General features: G+C 50.1%; 1 protein-coding gene across 1 annotated transcript in view; it reads right to left on the reverse strand.

Moving 5' to 3' along the window:
• Positions 1-12,296, reverse strand: part of MYO7A (myosin VIIA) — a gene marked incomplete at its 3' end in the record, with an annotated part of 151,777 nt that overhangs the window by 126,128 nt on the left and 13,353 nt on the right. The window contains exons 4-5 of the mRNA XM_015426720.1: positions 5,881-6,065; positions 3,220-3,341 (exon numbers count right to left, since the gene is read on the reverse strand). Coding sequence (XP_015282206.1) covers positions 3,220-3,341; positions 5,881-6,065 — 307 coding nt within the window. The remainder of the gene's footprint in view (positions 1-3,219; positions 3,342-5,880; positions 6,066-12,296) is intronic.

Consider the following 12,296-nt stretch of genomic DNA (forward strand, 5'->3'; position numbering starts at 1 on the left):
GTCGTATTTCCTTTTGTCCTTCCTGAAATAATCTGGAGATCAGTTGTAATTCCAAGAGATCTCCAGGTTCCACATGGAGATTGGTAAATTTACCTTCTATTGTAGGTATTACTGAAGATTTCAGTTTCTCAGTGTATAATAGTCTTGCCGCCGTTGTCGTATACAAAAAATAAAGTTCCATGTGTTCTTTCTAATTGACCATCCATTAATCCCAGCAAAAAGGCCTCTGGTTTCTGTTGTATATTCATCTTTTAAAAAATTCGGAATAAGACAGCTGATTTATCTTCCGCTCTGTGCTTCCACAAGGCTCAAGTCGTGTTTGTGAGCCTCACGGAAGCGCAGAACGGAAGACAAGCTCCGTGGCTTCCAGTTTTCAACAAGGTCAAATCACAGCACGATCCAGAACCTTAAAAAGGTAAGTCACACAGAGTAGAGGGCCAACAGTTAAAACTTAATATCTATAAAATATAAAAATACATGTATTTCTTTGTAAAGAATTAAAAAACATATAGGGGCCCAATTACACCTCACATAAAAATTCCAAAATCATACACACAACCATGGGCCAATGGGCTTGACCTGACGCGTCTCGGCCCTTTTAGGCCGTCTTCAGAGGTCAAACACAAGGAGGAACAAATTGGCTTATAATTGTCACCCGAGTCCGTGGACCCCCCTCGCTGTCACTGGAGTCAGAGCTTCGAAGAAGCTCAGCCAAGTTGGTGGCACATCCTGAAGGGCAGCAGGGGCCTCAGCTGCGTGAGTGGGGAGTGTGGTTTCCGTCACCACGCCCTGCCCACACTCCTACTCGGTCGCTGACCTTCCCTCTCTCTGGCGTGGCTCCGCAGACCTCAGGCAATCCTTTTATCCCCCCCTCCCCACACTCATTCTCATCCCCTGGCTCCGCCTCTGCCCTCCCTAGCCCCGCTGTAGTGTATTCAATAGCTGTCATTGAATGCCTAAACATGTATGTAAATCACCTCATAGAAATGCAATGTTAAGCTTCGTCCTGGGCTAGGGTCCAAATACATCCAATCGCATGGCTAGCCCAGGAAGAACCAACCAATCGCATATCAGCAAGCTCCCTGAGCGGGAACGTCGATGATTGGTCCTTATGTAAACAATCTCATTGGTTGGTAATGTACAGTAAAGGCGTGGCTATATTAGCCGGGAGAGTTTAAAAAGGTTTAAAAAGGCTATCAGATGTTGATCCGTCTTGGAGTTGTGTTACAATCGTTGACTAAAGCTGATCTTTTGCTGAATCACTCTCCGACTACTTTGTTAAGTGAGCGACTTAACACCCGCCCCCATTCTTAATGGGAGATGCCGAGCCTCGGGAGAGGCCATGCTTCCCGGTGTCTCCTGCTGGGCAGGGCCATGTGCACCCCCTTCACCTCGCCCGGGCCGCCAAGCTCGGAGGTGGGGGTGGGCCCTTGTGCCGGGTGGTGTCTCCCTTCCCTCTTTCCGGTCACTGGAGCTAAGCCGGCACCAGTCAGGCCGTTGAAACACAGCCTTGCTGTAGGCTGTCAGGCCGCCAATGGACTCCTTCGCCGCTTCGTTCCCCAGCTTCTCCGGTCTCCAGGTGAGCGGGGGGTTGGCCCGTGGGAGGGGGGGCGTTGGGTGGTGTTGGGGCAGCAAGCGGCAGCAGAAAGGCCACGGGGAGCACTGGGCACTGTTGGGGCAGCTGGCGCCATGGGGGGGGCGGGAGACCTGCTGGCAGGACAATAATCAGGGCTATTTTGGGGCAGGAACACACAGGCTCCCGAGTTGGCCACGCCCAGCAGGAACTCATTAGCATAGTAGGCCACACCCAACAACAGAAACTCATTAGGATTGGCTACATTAGGGGTGTGTGGCCTAACATGCAAAGGAGTTCCTGCTACAAAAAAAGCCCTTGGTTTTGACCACAAACAAGGTAAACAGAATAAGAAGCAAAAGGTGGGTGTGGCTGGATGACCACACTTCTGGTAACATGGGGGTGCGGCCTAATATGCGAATGAGCTGTGCTGTCAGGGGTGTGGCCTAATAAGATAATATGTTTCTGCTGTTGGGTGTGGCCAGTTATGCTAATGAGTTCCTGCTGGGCTTTTTCTACAAAAAAAGTCCTGACAATAATAATACAATACAATTACACAGCCTGAATACAAAATGGACCAGAAAAGAATGGTCCCAAAGTGAAATTACTAGGCATAGGATGAAAGTATAAATGAGGCCTCCCAAGATCCAATCATATTCCAAATGATATTTCACTGATAATAATTTCTGGTCCAGAAAGTGCCTTTCAGTTATTGCTCAGTTCAAGCCAGAAGTGTCCTCAGCAGAATTTTCCCCTTTCAATTATTTACAAATAAATTCATGTATTTTTATATATTATATATATTAAGTTTTAATTGTTGGCCCTCTGCTCTGTTTGACTTACCTTTTTAAGGTGCTTGATCCCTTTTTCGTTCACAGTCAAATCACAGCAAGGACACTTGATGGTTGAGATACATGGAGTTCACGTTAAATTAATGAATATTACTATATCAGCAGTTTATAAGGGACGCTAAAAGATTGTTGAATTCTTGATACATAGAAATTGAGATATCTATTGCATTACATAAATTTAGTTGTTTATATAAATTGCAATTTTTGTCATTTTTTCACAGCGTGTATACTTAGTTTGACCACCTAAAGCAGGGGTGTCAAACTTGCGGCCCGGGGGCCGGATCAGGCCCCCGGAGGGCTTCTATCAGGCCCGCGGTGGAACTGGCCGTCTTCTGCTGTTTCTTCCAGTTCTGCTGCTGCTGCTGCATCATTGTAGGTTTGCAGCTTACGGATACACACCTGATGGAACGGCACACTCAAGATGGCAACAGCACAGGCATTTTGATGTGATAAATCAGAGCAAGAGGTGTCAGTTATCAGACACTGTTAAATAAACAAAATATTGCAAGAGGGCTGATGTTTTAAGCATGTTTTTATTTTAAGTTAAAAAAAACACCTTTGTGTTTGTGTCCTTTATAAAGTTTACATCTCTGCTACCTGGCATTACCTTTTATGACACACATGGCCCAGCCCAACAAGGTCTCATTTATGTCAGATCCGGCCCTCGTAAGAAATGAGTTCGACACCCCTGACCTAGAGGTTGACAACCCTACCGCGAGGCTTTATTGCCCATTCCCGATCCTGCTACAGCTCCTCCCCTCAAACACCGCCCCCCTCCTTGGATTAACCACTCACCTTCCAGGATTGGGTTGGCTTCCAGAACCTGCTGCTCGATCCAAGAGTGCTGCCCGCTGATTGCCGCCAGGAACTGCAGGATCAGTTTGGTGCTTTCTGTTTTCCCTGCACCTGATTCTCCGCTATAGCCGGGAAAAGAAGAAAGAGTGAAGGAATGTGCTGAGGGGTGAATCAATGGCCCTGAAACACAGTGAGCCACGTCCCCCTTCCAGTACATCCGCTCAGGGGTCATTTCCTGTGGGAGCGCACAGGAGCGGAACTCCGACAGTAAGAAACCCAGGGGGTGGGCAGATGCAACAAGCCCCACCGACTGCTTCCAGCAGCCCTCAGTCGGGCCACGAGGAGCAAGAAGCAGCCGGGTAAGTTGCAGTGCCCCCCTGGACCGCCTTCAGGTACAAGCTCTGCCTCCTCTGTGAGGGCAGATCTGCGTGTTTCCCCCCCCATAGCTAGCAATCCAAAAGAGTCCAGTGGCACCATGAAGACCAAGTTTTAGGTACAAGCTCTCCCTCCTCTGTGAGGGCAGATCTGCACGTCGTCCCCCCAATAGCTAGCAATCCAAAACAGTCCAGTGGAGCCTGAGGGGTGGGTGTTGCCTTCCGACACACTTCCGGTGATGTCAGGGGGTGTGGCATATGCAAATAAATTATGCTAATGAGCTCCTGCACATCTTTTTCCACGAAATGACCCCTGCGTCCGCTGTATTTATTTGGCGGGGGAAAGTGCCGTCAAGTCACAGCTGACTTATGGTGACCCCTACAGGGATTTCAAGGGAAGAGACGATCAGAGGTGGTTCACCATGGCCTGCTTCTGCACAGCAACCCGGGACTTCCTTGGTGGTCTCCCATCCAAGGACTAGCCAAGGCTGACCGTGCTTAGTTTCCAAAATCTGACGAGATTGGGCTAGCCTGGGTTATCCGGGTCAGGGCACATTTACCTTATAGTGTGTTTTTAAATTTTATCGTATTTATGTAAATGTCGTAACCCGCCCTGAGCCTGTTTACGAGATGGGCGGGATATAAATGCGAAGGATAAATAAATAAATAAATTTATTTTTTAAAAAACGTTTACTCCCGACAGGAATTCAGGGTGAATTACTTAGAGGGTCATGCCAAAATGCATCAAAAACAATGAACGGCAAGAAAACAATGAACGGACACGCAGATCTGCCCTCCCAGAGGAGGGAGAGCTTGTACCTGAAGTTTCGCCGTTTCGGAGGGTAGCCATCTTTTTTGTGAGTGTGTGTGCGCGTGCGCGCCTCAAAGTCATGGTTGACTTCTCGCAACCCCTAGTGGGGCTTGGACATGTCAAAGAGGTGGCTTGGTATTGCCTGCCTCTGCGTCCCGGCCCTGGTATTCCTTGGAGATCTTCTGTCCAACTACTTGCCAGGGTCGGCCCGGCTTAGCTTCCGAGATCGGGCTTGCCTGCGCTAACCAGGTCAGGGTGGAGGGTAGCCATACTGATACTGTGTCAGGTTCTGAAGCAAGTAAATCTCCACACACGTTTCCAAGGATGCGTTATGCTTTATTAGATTACAAAACTGGTACCATATCCACAGGATTATTGTTAGGAATGACCATGGGGCGGAAACATCCTTACATATAGTTGTTGTTGTTCAGTCGCACAGTCGAGTCCGACTCTTTGCGACCCCATGGACAAGATCTTGACAGACCCTCCTGTTTTCCACCGTCCTCTGAAGCTGGCTCAATTTCATGTTCGTTGCATCGATGACACTGTCTAACCATCTCATCCTTTGCCGTCCCCGTCTTCTTTGACCTTCAATCTTTCCCAGCATCAGGGTCTTCTCCAGGGAGTGCTCCCTTCTCATTGGGTGGCCAAAGTATTTGAGCTTCAGTTTCATTATCTGGCCTTCCAGGGAACAGTCAGGGTTGATTTCTTTTAGGATTGACTGATTTGTTCTTCTTGCAGTCCAAGGGACTCTCAAGAGTCTTCTCCAGCACCATAGTTCAAAAGAATCTATTCTTCAGCGCTCGGCCTTCCTTATAGTCCAACTCTCGCAGCCATACATGACTACTGGGAATACCATTGCTTTGACTATGCGGACTTTTGTTGGCAGGGTGATGTCTCTACTTTTTATCATGCTGTTTAGGTTACATATAGTAGGATGAGGCAAATGGCTAAGCAAATTAAATTCGAGTGCGCGCGGGGGAATTCTCCCGGCGGGGGATACATGATAATTGGGAGAGTCGCAGTGCCTCATGAGAGCCGAAAGATTCACACCAGGGGTGGAACGCAAACCCTCCCGCCTTCACAAGGCCAGACAGATGCCGTCTGGCAGAACTGGTTCCCACGGTCTCCCAAGCATTGTTTACAGCAAGCGGCAGAGCAATTTCTGGATCAGTTTGTCACTCGATGATAACCAGATCTTATCTAATTCGTTTCTACTTTCCTCAAACCCAACGTTTACATCTTTATCGTATTGTGATCTTAATTGATTAATTTCCCACCAAGAAAGCCTAATATTGTACTGATCTTTGATGTATTCCTAAATTTTAATGTTGTCTTATCTCTTGCATGCCAATGAAGATTGTCTGTCTGACCTGCGGCATGCAAAACCTGTCCTTATCCTGAAGTCCGGCACCTTCTTTGCTGGAAAAGGAGGCCAGAGGGGTTTGGTTCGCTCTCCAGATAATGTCCACTCACCTGATAATGCAACACTGGTCCTTGTTGTTCCGCTGCATGTTGAAGTAGCAGTTGTCTGCAATGGCAAAGATGTGGGGTGGCATCTCTCCAATCTTTTTGTTCGTGTAGAGGCGAATCTGCTCCGGCGAGTAGATTGGAAGGAGCTGGTAAGGGTTCACGGCCACCAGGATTGAGCCTGTGTAAGTCTAGAGAGAGAGAGATAATACAAAGGAGAAAACATAAGACTTGTCTTGCCAGCCACATCTTTACATTTGTCATGAGAAAACCAGCCATGAGTCCACCTGCCCCAACATTCTGTCCCCAGCACTTCCTGCGGTTCCTAGAGCTACCCAACGTTACTTCCTGGTTTGCCCTGGAAATGAGATTGCAGCACACATGACACCGATGTGAGGGCTACCTGTGGGGAGGTTCCCACTATAGCGGGAGGCCCTGGCAGCTATATGCTGTAGTTTGGTTCTTATCGAGACGGCCAGTCCCCCATGACCTGAGGAGACAACTGACTCTTCTCCAGTGAATGAGATAATTTAGTTTTGGAACTGGACAACAGCTCCAATGACAAAGTGGCTCCTGAGAAGGCACAAAGTTTTTTGTTGTGGTGCTGTGTTCCCGATGGACTTTACTAGTAGGGTTGTCAGACACACACACACCCCCGGCTGGAAAGGGGACTTACCAGTAGAAAGAAGGCCTATTCCATGTTGCCAGTGTTGCATAGGAAGTGACATCATCATGCCAGTGACTTCCGGGTGACACTCTGGTATTTGTACAAAAACTTCCTCTGACCACAGAGTTTTTCCCCAAATACCAGAGCGTCTCTCAGAAGTCGCTGAATGATGAAGTCACTTCCTGCACAATGTCGGCGATGTGTCCTAGGCCTGCTTCTTTCTGCTGGCAAATTCCTCCACATCCCTCACCGGTTGCCAGTCAAACATACAGCCAGGGCTATTTTGGGGCAGGAACGCACAGGAACGGAGTTCCGGCTGGCTCCCAAGTTGGCCACACCCAGCAGGAACTGATTAGCATAACAGGCCACACCCAACAGCAGAAACCCATTAGGATTGGCTACATTAGGGGTGTGTGGCCTAACATGCAAAGGAGTTCCTGCTACAAATAAAGCCCTGGGTTTTGACAACAAACAAGGTAAACAGAATAACAAGCAAAAGGTGGGTGTGGCTGGATGAGCACACTTCTGGTAGCATGGGGGTGCGGCCTAATGTGCTAATGAGCTGTGCTGTCAGGGGTGTGGCCCAATATGCTAATGAGTTCCTGCTGTTGGGTGCTGGGCTTTTTTTCTACAAAAAGAGCCCTGCATACAGCCAATGGGACAGAACCAGGGCTCTTATCTGGCCTGTGAGCAACAGGTGCTGTTCTCAACCCGTGAGGTCATGGAAGGACAAAAAGCGCCCCCGGGAGGTTTCGGAAACAGCCCTTCCGACAGGCCTTCCCTGCTTCTGTGAGAAATGCCCTCTGTCTGGATGTCTGCCAGCTCACCAGACATGACACAATTCCATAAACGATCTAATGTTCTCTCTCTCTCTCTGTCTCCTCACAAGGAAGCTAACCGTAAAAGGCTACTCCTTTCCCCCGCCAAAAAAAAGAAAAACTACCCCTCTGATTGTTTGTCCAAGCGGGAAGCCACAACACGGTACAATAATCATCAATGTCGTCGATTTCTATGCATGCAAGACTGGGCCATGCACAACAGCTTGGGGCGAGCGGGCGGACGACACTGTTTAATTAACACCAGCAATCCTCATCTCATAAAAAAAAATATAGGATCTAAAATTCCCGAGGCAAGTTTGGCACGATGGCTTAGACCACACTTATTTCCTTGTTCTAACAAAGCCGTGCAGGTTCTCAGCAGCAACCAAACCGATGGCGGAGCATTCGTTAACGTACAGGCAGACAAATGCTCATGACACTTAGCATAAATGAAACGAAGGCGGCGACAGGATGATGGTGCATTTCTGGCGAAGGCTGGAATAACTCGGCCGCTTGAGGGATATACTTACCCTCCCTCCACAGTTTGTCTGAAGGGTCAAAACACAGACAGAAGGGGCGGAAGTTAAAAAAAAACGTTCTCTGTTAAAATAGATCACAAACAGGGGTCATTTCCTGCGGGAGCGCACAGGAGCAGAGCTCCGGCAGTAAAGAGCCCAGGGGGTGGGCACATGCAACAAGCCCCACCCCCTACTCCCAGAAGCCCTCAGTCAGAGCAAGAAGCAGCCAGGTAAGTTGCAGGGGCCTCCCGGTCCAAAACAGTCCAGTGGCACCTTTAAGACCAAGTTTTATTCAGGTACAAGCTCTCCCTCCTCTGCGAGGACAGACTTCACATTCCCCCCACCCCCCAATAGCTAGCAATCCAAAACAGTCCAGTGGAGCCTGAGCGGTGGGTGTTGCCTTCTGACACACTTCCGGTGATGTCAGGGGGTGTGGCATATGCAAATGAGTTATGCTAATGAGTTATGCTAATGAGCCCCTGCACCTCTTTTCCTACGAAATGACCCCTGATCACATATCTTTGTCCAAGGGGAAGATGTGCTCCCCTGTTCCTTCCCCACCAGAACCCAGGTCGACAAGGAGAGAAAGAGGGGGAAAGTGCTGGGGCACTGGGACCTATAGACGGGCATTGAGAGAATACGGAGAAACAAGGGCAGAGCCAACTCAGGCCCGTAGCCAGGATTTTTAGAAGTGGGGGGCTTTTAAATAAGTCGGGGAGGCCCCTGCACACACCCCGAAACGAGCACCACAAATAAAAAATTGGAAGTCGGGGGGTCTGGGCTGGATGAGAAGTTTGGGAGGGCTTGGCAGTCAGTTGGGGGGGCGGGCCCCAAGACGCCCCGCTGTAGCTACGGGCCTGAGCCAACTCCAGGCTGGGAAATTCCTGGTGATTTGGGAGTGGAACCTGGAGAAGGGAGGGACCACAGCAGGATATAATTCCACAGAGTCCAGCCTCCAAAGAAGCCATTCCCCCCCCCCCCCCCCAGGGGCAAAAAAACCCCGGTGAGACTGATCTCTGTGGCCTGAAAATCGGTTCCAATTCTGGGAGCTCTCCAGGCCTACCTGGAGGTTGGCAACCACAACATACAAAGGTCATTAACTACACAATTCCCAGCTGATCATCTATTCCTGCCCCTGAGTATTCAAGAAAGAAAGATCCCACCCTGACCTGGATATGAGGTACGGTGTTTGCTGTTATTGTTTATTGTTCCCAGCTGATCGTCTATTCCTGCCCCTGAGTATTCAAAAAAGAAAGAAGAGTCCCGCCCTGACCTGGATATGAGGTACGAGGTTTGCTGTTATTGCTTAATGTGCCATCCAGGGAGGAACACGGGGATCCGCCGCTCGGCTTTTCAAAGCAGTCGGTGTTTTTCGGCAAGCACAAGGGGAATGGATCACGGGGGACCTTGGGAGCAGACTGGGTGTAGCGACAGGATCGAGCACCAGCTGCCAAGGGGACAGACTGGGAAGGATGGACTACAGCTACGGCTGTCAACCTCCAGGTGGCGGCCTGGAGACCTCCTGCTATTACAGTAGAGCTCCAGGCCATAGAGGCCAGTTCCTGCTGGTTTCGAGGGTGGGCCCTCTGGCGTTATACTCTGCTGAGGTCCCTCCCCTCCCTGAGCCCTGCCCTTCACAGGGTCCACCCCCCAAAATCTCCAGGTCGTTCCCACTCCAGAGCTGGTAACCCTGACTACAGCCCCAGATCTCCTGGAACCTCCTGGAATTGCAACTGATCTCCTGGAATGACAGCTGATCTCCAGGTTACAGAGACCCAGCTCCCCCCTGGAGCGAATGGCATTGTACCCTGCTGAGGTCCTGCCCACTCTCCAAACCCCGCCTCCCCCAGGCTCCGCCCCCCAAATCTCCAGGAATATGCCAACTCATAAGAACCTAAGAGAAGCCAATGTTGGATCGGGCCAATGGCCCATCCAGCCCAACACTCTGTGTCACACAGTGGCCAGAAATACCAGGTGCCATCAGGAGGTCCACCAGTGGGGCCAGGACACTAGAAGCCCTCCCACTGTTGCCCCCCACCCCCAAGCACCAAGAATACAGAGCATCCCTTGCCCCAGACCGAGAATTCCTATCTATACCCAGAGGTCGATTTGGGGGGAAACACGGGGGATCGCAGTTCCCCCGGGTGAGGTGCGGGGGGGGGGACACGACGAAGCCCCACCCCCTGCTTCCGGCCGCCCCGCTTCCGGCCCTCATTCAGCCAGGAGGAGGCAGGAGAAGAGGGAGGGTAAGTTGCTTCCTCCCCGCCTCTCCCCACCCCTGCCTGCCTGGGGCCAGGGAGGGCCTTGGCGGGGCTTCCTCGCACTCCCGCCAGCCTTGCAGGTCCACTGCCGGGCCTTATGATGTCAGGGGGTGTGGCATATGCTAATGAGTTCCCCTAGCTGTTTTTCTACGAAACGACCCCTGTATACCTTGTGGCTAAGAGCCCATGATGGACCTCTGCTCCATATAAGAACATAAGAGAAGCCAATGTTGGATCAGGCCAAAGGCCCATCCAGTCCAACACTCTGTGTGTCACACAGTGGCCAAAAAGACCAGGTGCCATCAGGAGGTCCACCAGTGGGGCCAGGACACTAGGAGACTTCCCACTGTTGCCCCACCCCCCAAGCACCAAGAAGACAGAGCATCCCTTGCCCCAGAGTCCCTATCTATACCTTGCGGTTAATAGCCACTGACGGACCTCTGCTCCATATTAAGAACATAAGAGACGCCAATGTTGGATCAGACCAATGGCCCATCCAGCCCAACACTCTGTGTCACACAGTGGCCAGAAATACCAGGTGCCATCAGGAGGTCCATCCAAGCTAAAGAGCCCCAACCGCTTTAACCTTTCTTCATAAGGGAAAGTGTTCCAACCCTTTGATCATTCTAGCGGCCCTTTTCTGCACTTTTCCCAAAACTATAATATCCTTTTTGAGGTGTGGTGACCAGAACTGTACACAGCACTCCAAATGAGGTTGCACCATCGATTTATACAGGGGCATTATGATACTGGCTGATTTGTTTTCAGTTCCCTTTCTAATAATCCCCAGCATAGCATTGGCCTTTTTTTATTGCAGCTGCACACTGTCTAGACATTCTCACTGAGTTATCTACTACGACTCCAAGGTCTCTCTCTTGGTCAGTCTCTGCCAGTTTGGACCCCAGCAATGTGTATTTATATTTAGGATTTTTGGCCCCAATGTGCATCACTTTGCAGTCAAAGTTGGCAACCCTACTCTGGAAGCAGAGTTAGCAGAAACTCTTTTCCCAAGAGGTGGCAAGTCAAACCATTTCTGAGAAGTTATGCGTATGCACAGGGCAATCTCTGACTTCAATTCTGGTTACCAGATTCTGTATCTGCGGAACCTATCTTTCAGCTAGGCTCCTGCAGAGTGCAGGGGGTTGGACTAGATGACCTGCAAGGTCCCTTCCAACTATAACATTCTATGATTCTATTAAGCTCTGTTTTCCATTTTTAAAAAACTAACCTCCCCCCCTCCCCAGTTTCTAGCCTTAATACTACCTAGGTAAAGGTAAAGGTAAAGGTTCCCTTGCTTGAAAGCCAGTCGAGTCCGACTCTAGGGTTGCGGTGCTCATCTCCGTTTCAAAGCCGAAGAGCCAGCGCTGTCCGGATACGTTTCCGTGGTCATGTGGCCGGCATGACTAAACACCAAGGCGCACGGAACGCTGTTACCTTCCCACCGAAGTGGTACCTACTTATCTACTTGCAATTTCTCGCTTTCGAACTGCTAGGTTGGCAGGATACCAACCTAGATACATTTAAGTAAATGATGGCTGGAGAAACCCCAGAGGGGGTGGGGGGGGTCAAGATTTCCAGCTGCCAAGGGGACAACCCTTGGAGGAAATGCTTTCGGCTTATCCTCAGAGGAGACGGATGCCAATCTTGGACAGAAGAGATACCGCAGGTTGTTCACCCTTTCCGCCGAGGTCAGATAAGAAGCAATTTAAGAGCAATTCCCAGGAGTTTAAAGATTAAAACGTCAAGAAGGATCAGAATAAGTGTCACAATCTTTTCTCCCCTGGTCGCACTTCTGTGTGGCTTTCAACAGTGATCTCGTTCATTGCGTTCTGCTCTGACATGCAGAGCAGGGTTGCCAGATCTGGGTGGGGAAATACCTGTGTTCCCTCTAAGCTGTGGAGTCTCGTGAGCAAAAATTCTACTTTGTGAGCTACCGGGATTAAAGTTGTGAGCAAGCAATTTGGCTACTGCATAAATTAGTGTGCTCTGGAGCCATCCCTTCCTGAGCTAAGGTAAAAGTGTGTGGGCCGGAGGCTAAAAAACTGTGATCTAGCTCACACTGACTCAGCTTAGAGGGAACACTGGTGGAGACTGGGGGGAGGGCGGGGTTGGGGACCTGACCCTCCCCCCACCAACAACCCTCCCGCTCGTTGACAGG

The sequence above is a fragment of the Gekko japonicus genome, unplaced genomic scaffold (genome assembly GCF_001447785.1).
Source record: "Gekko japonicus isolate JY-2015 unplaced genomic scaffold, Gekko_japonicus_V1.1 scaffold3084, whole genome shotgun sequence".
NCBI lineage: Eukaryota > Metazoa > Chordata > Lepidosauria > Squamata > Gekkonidae > Gekko > Gekko japonicus.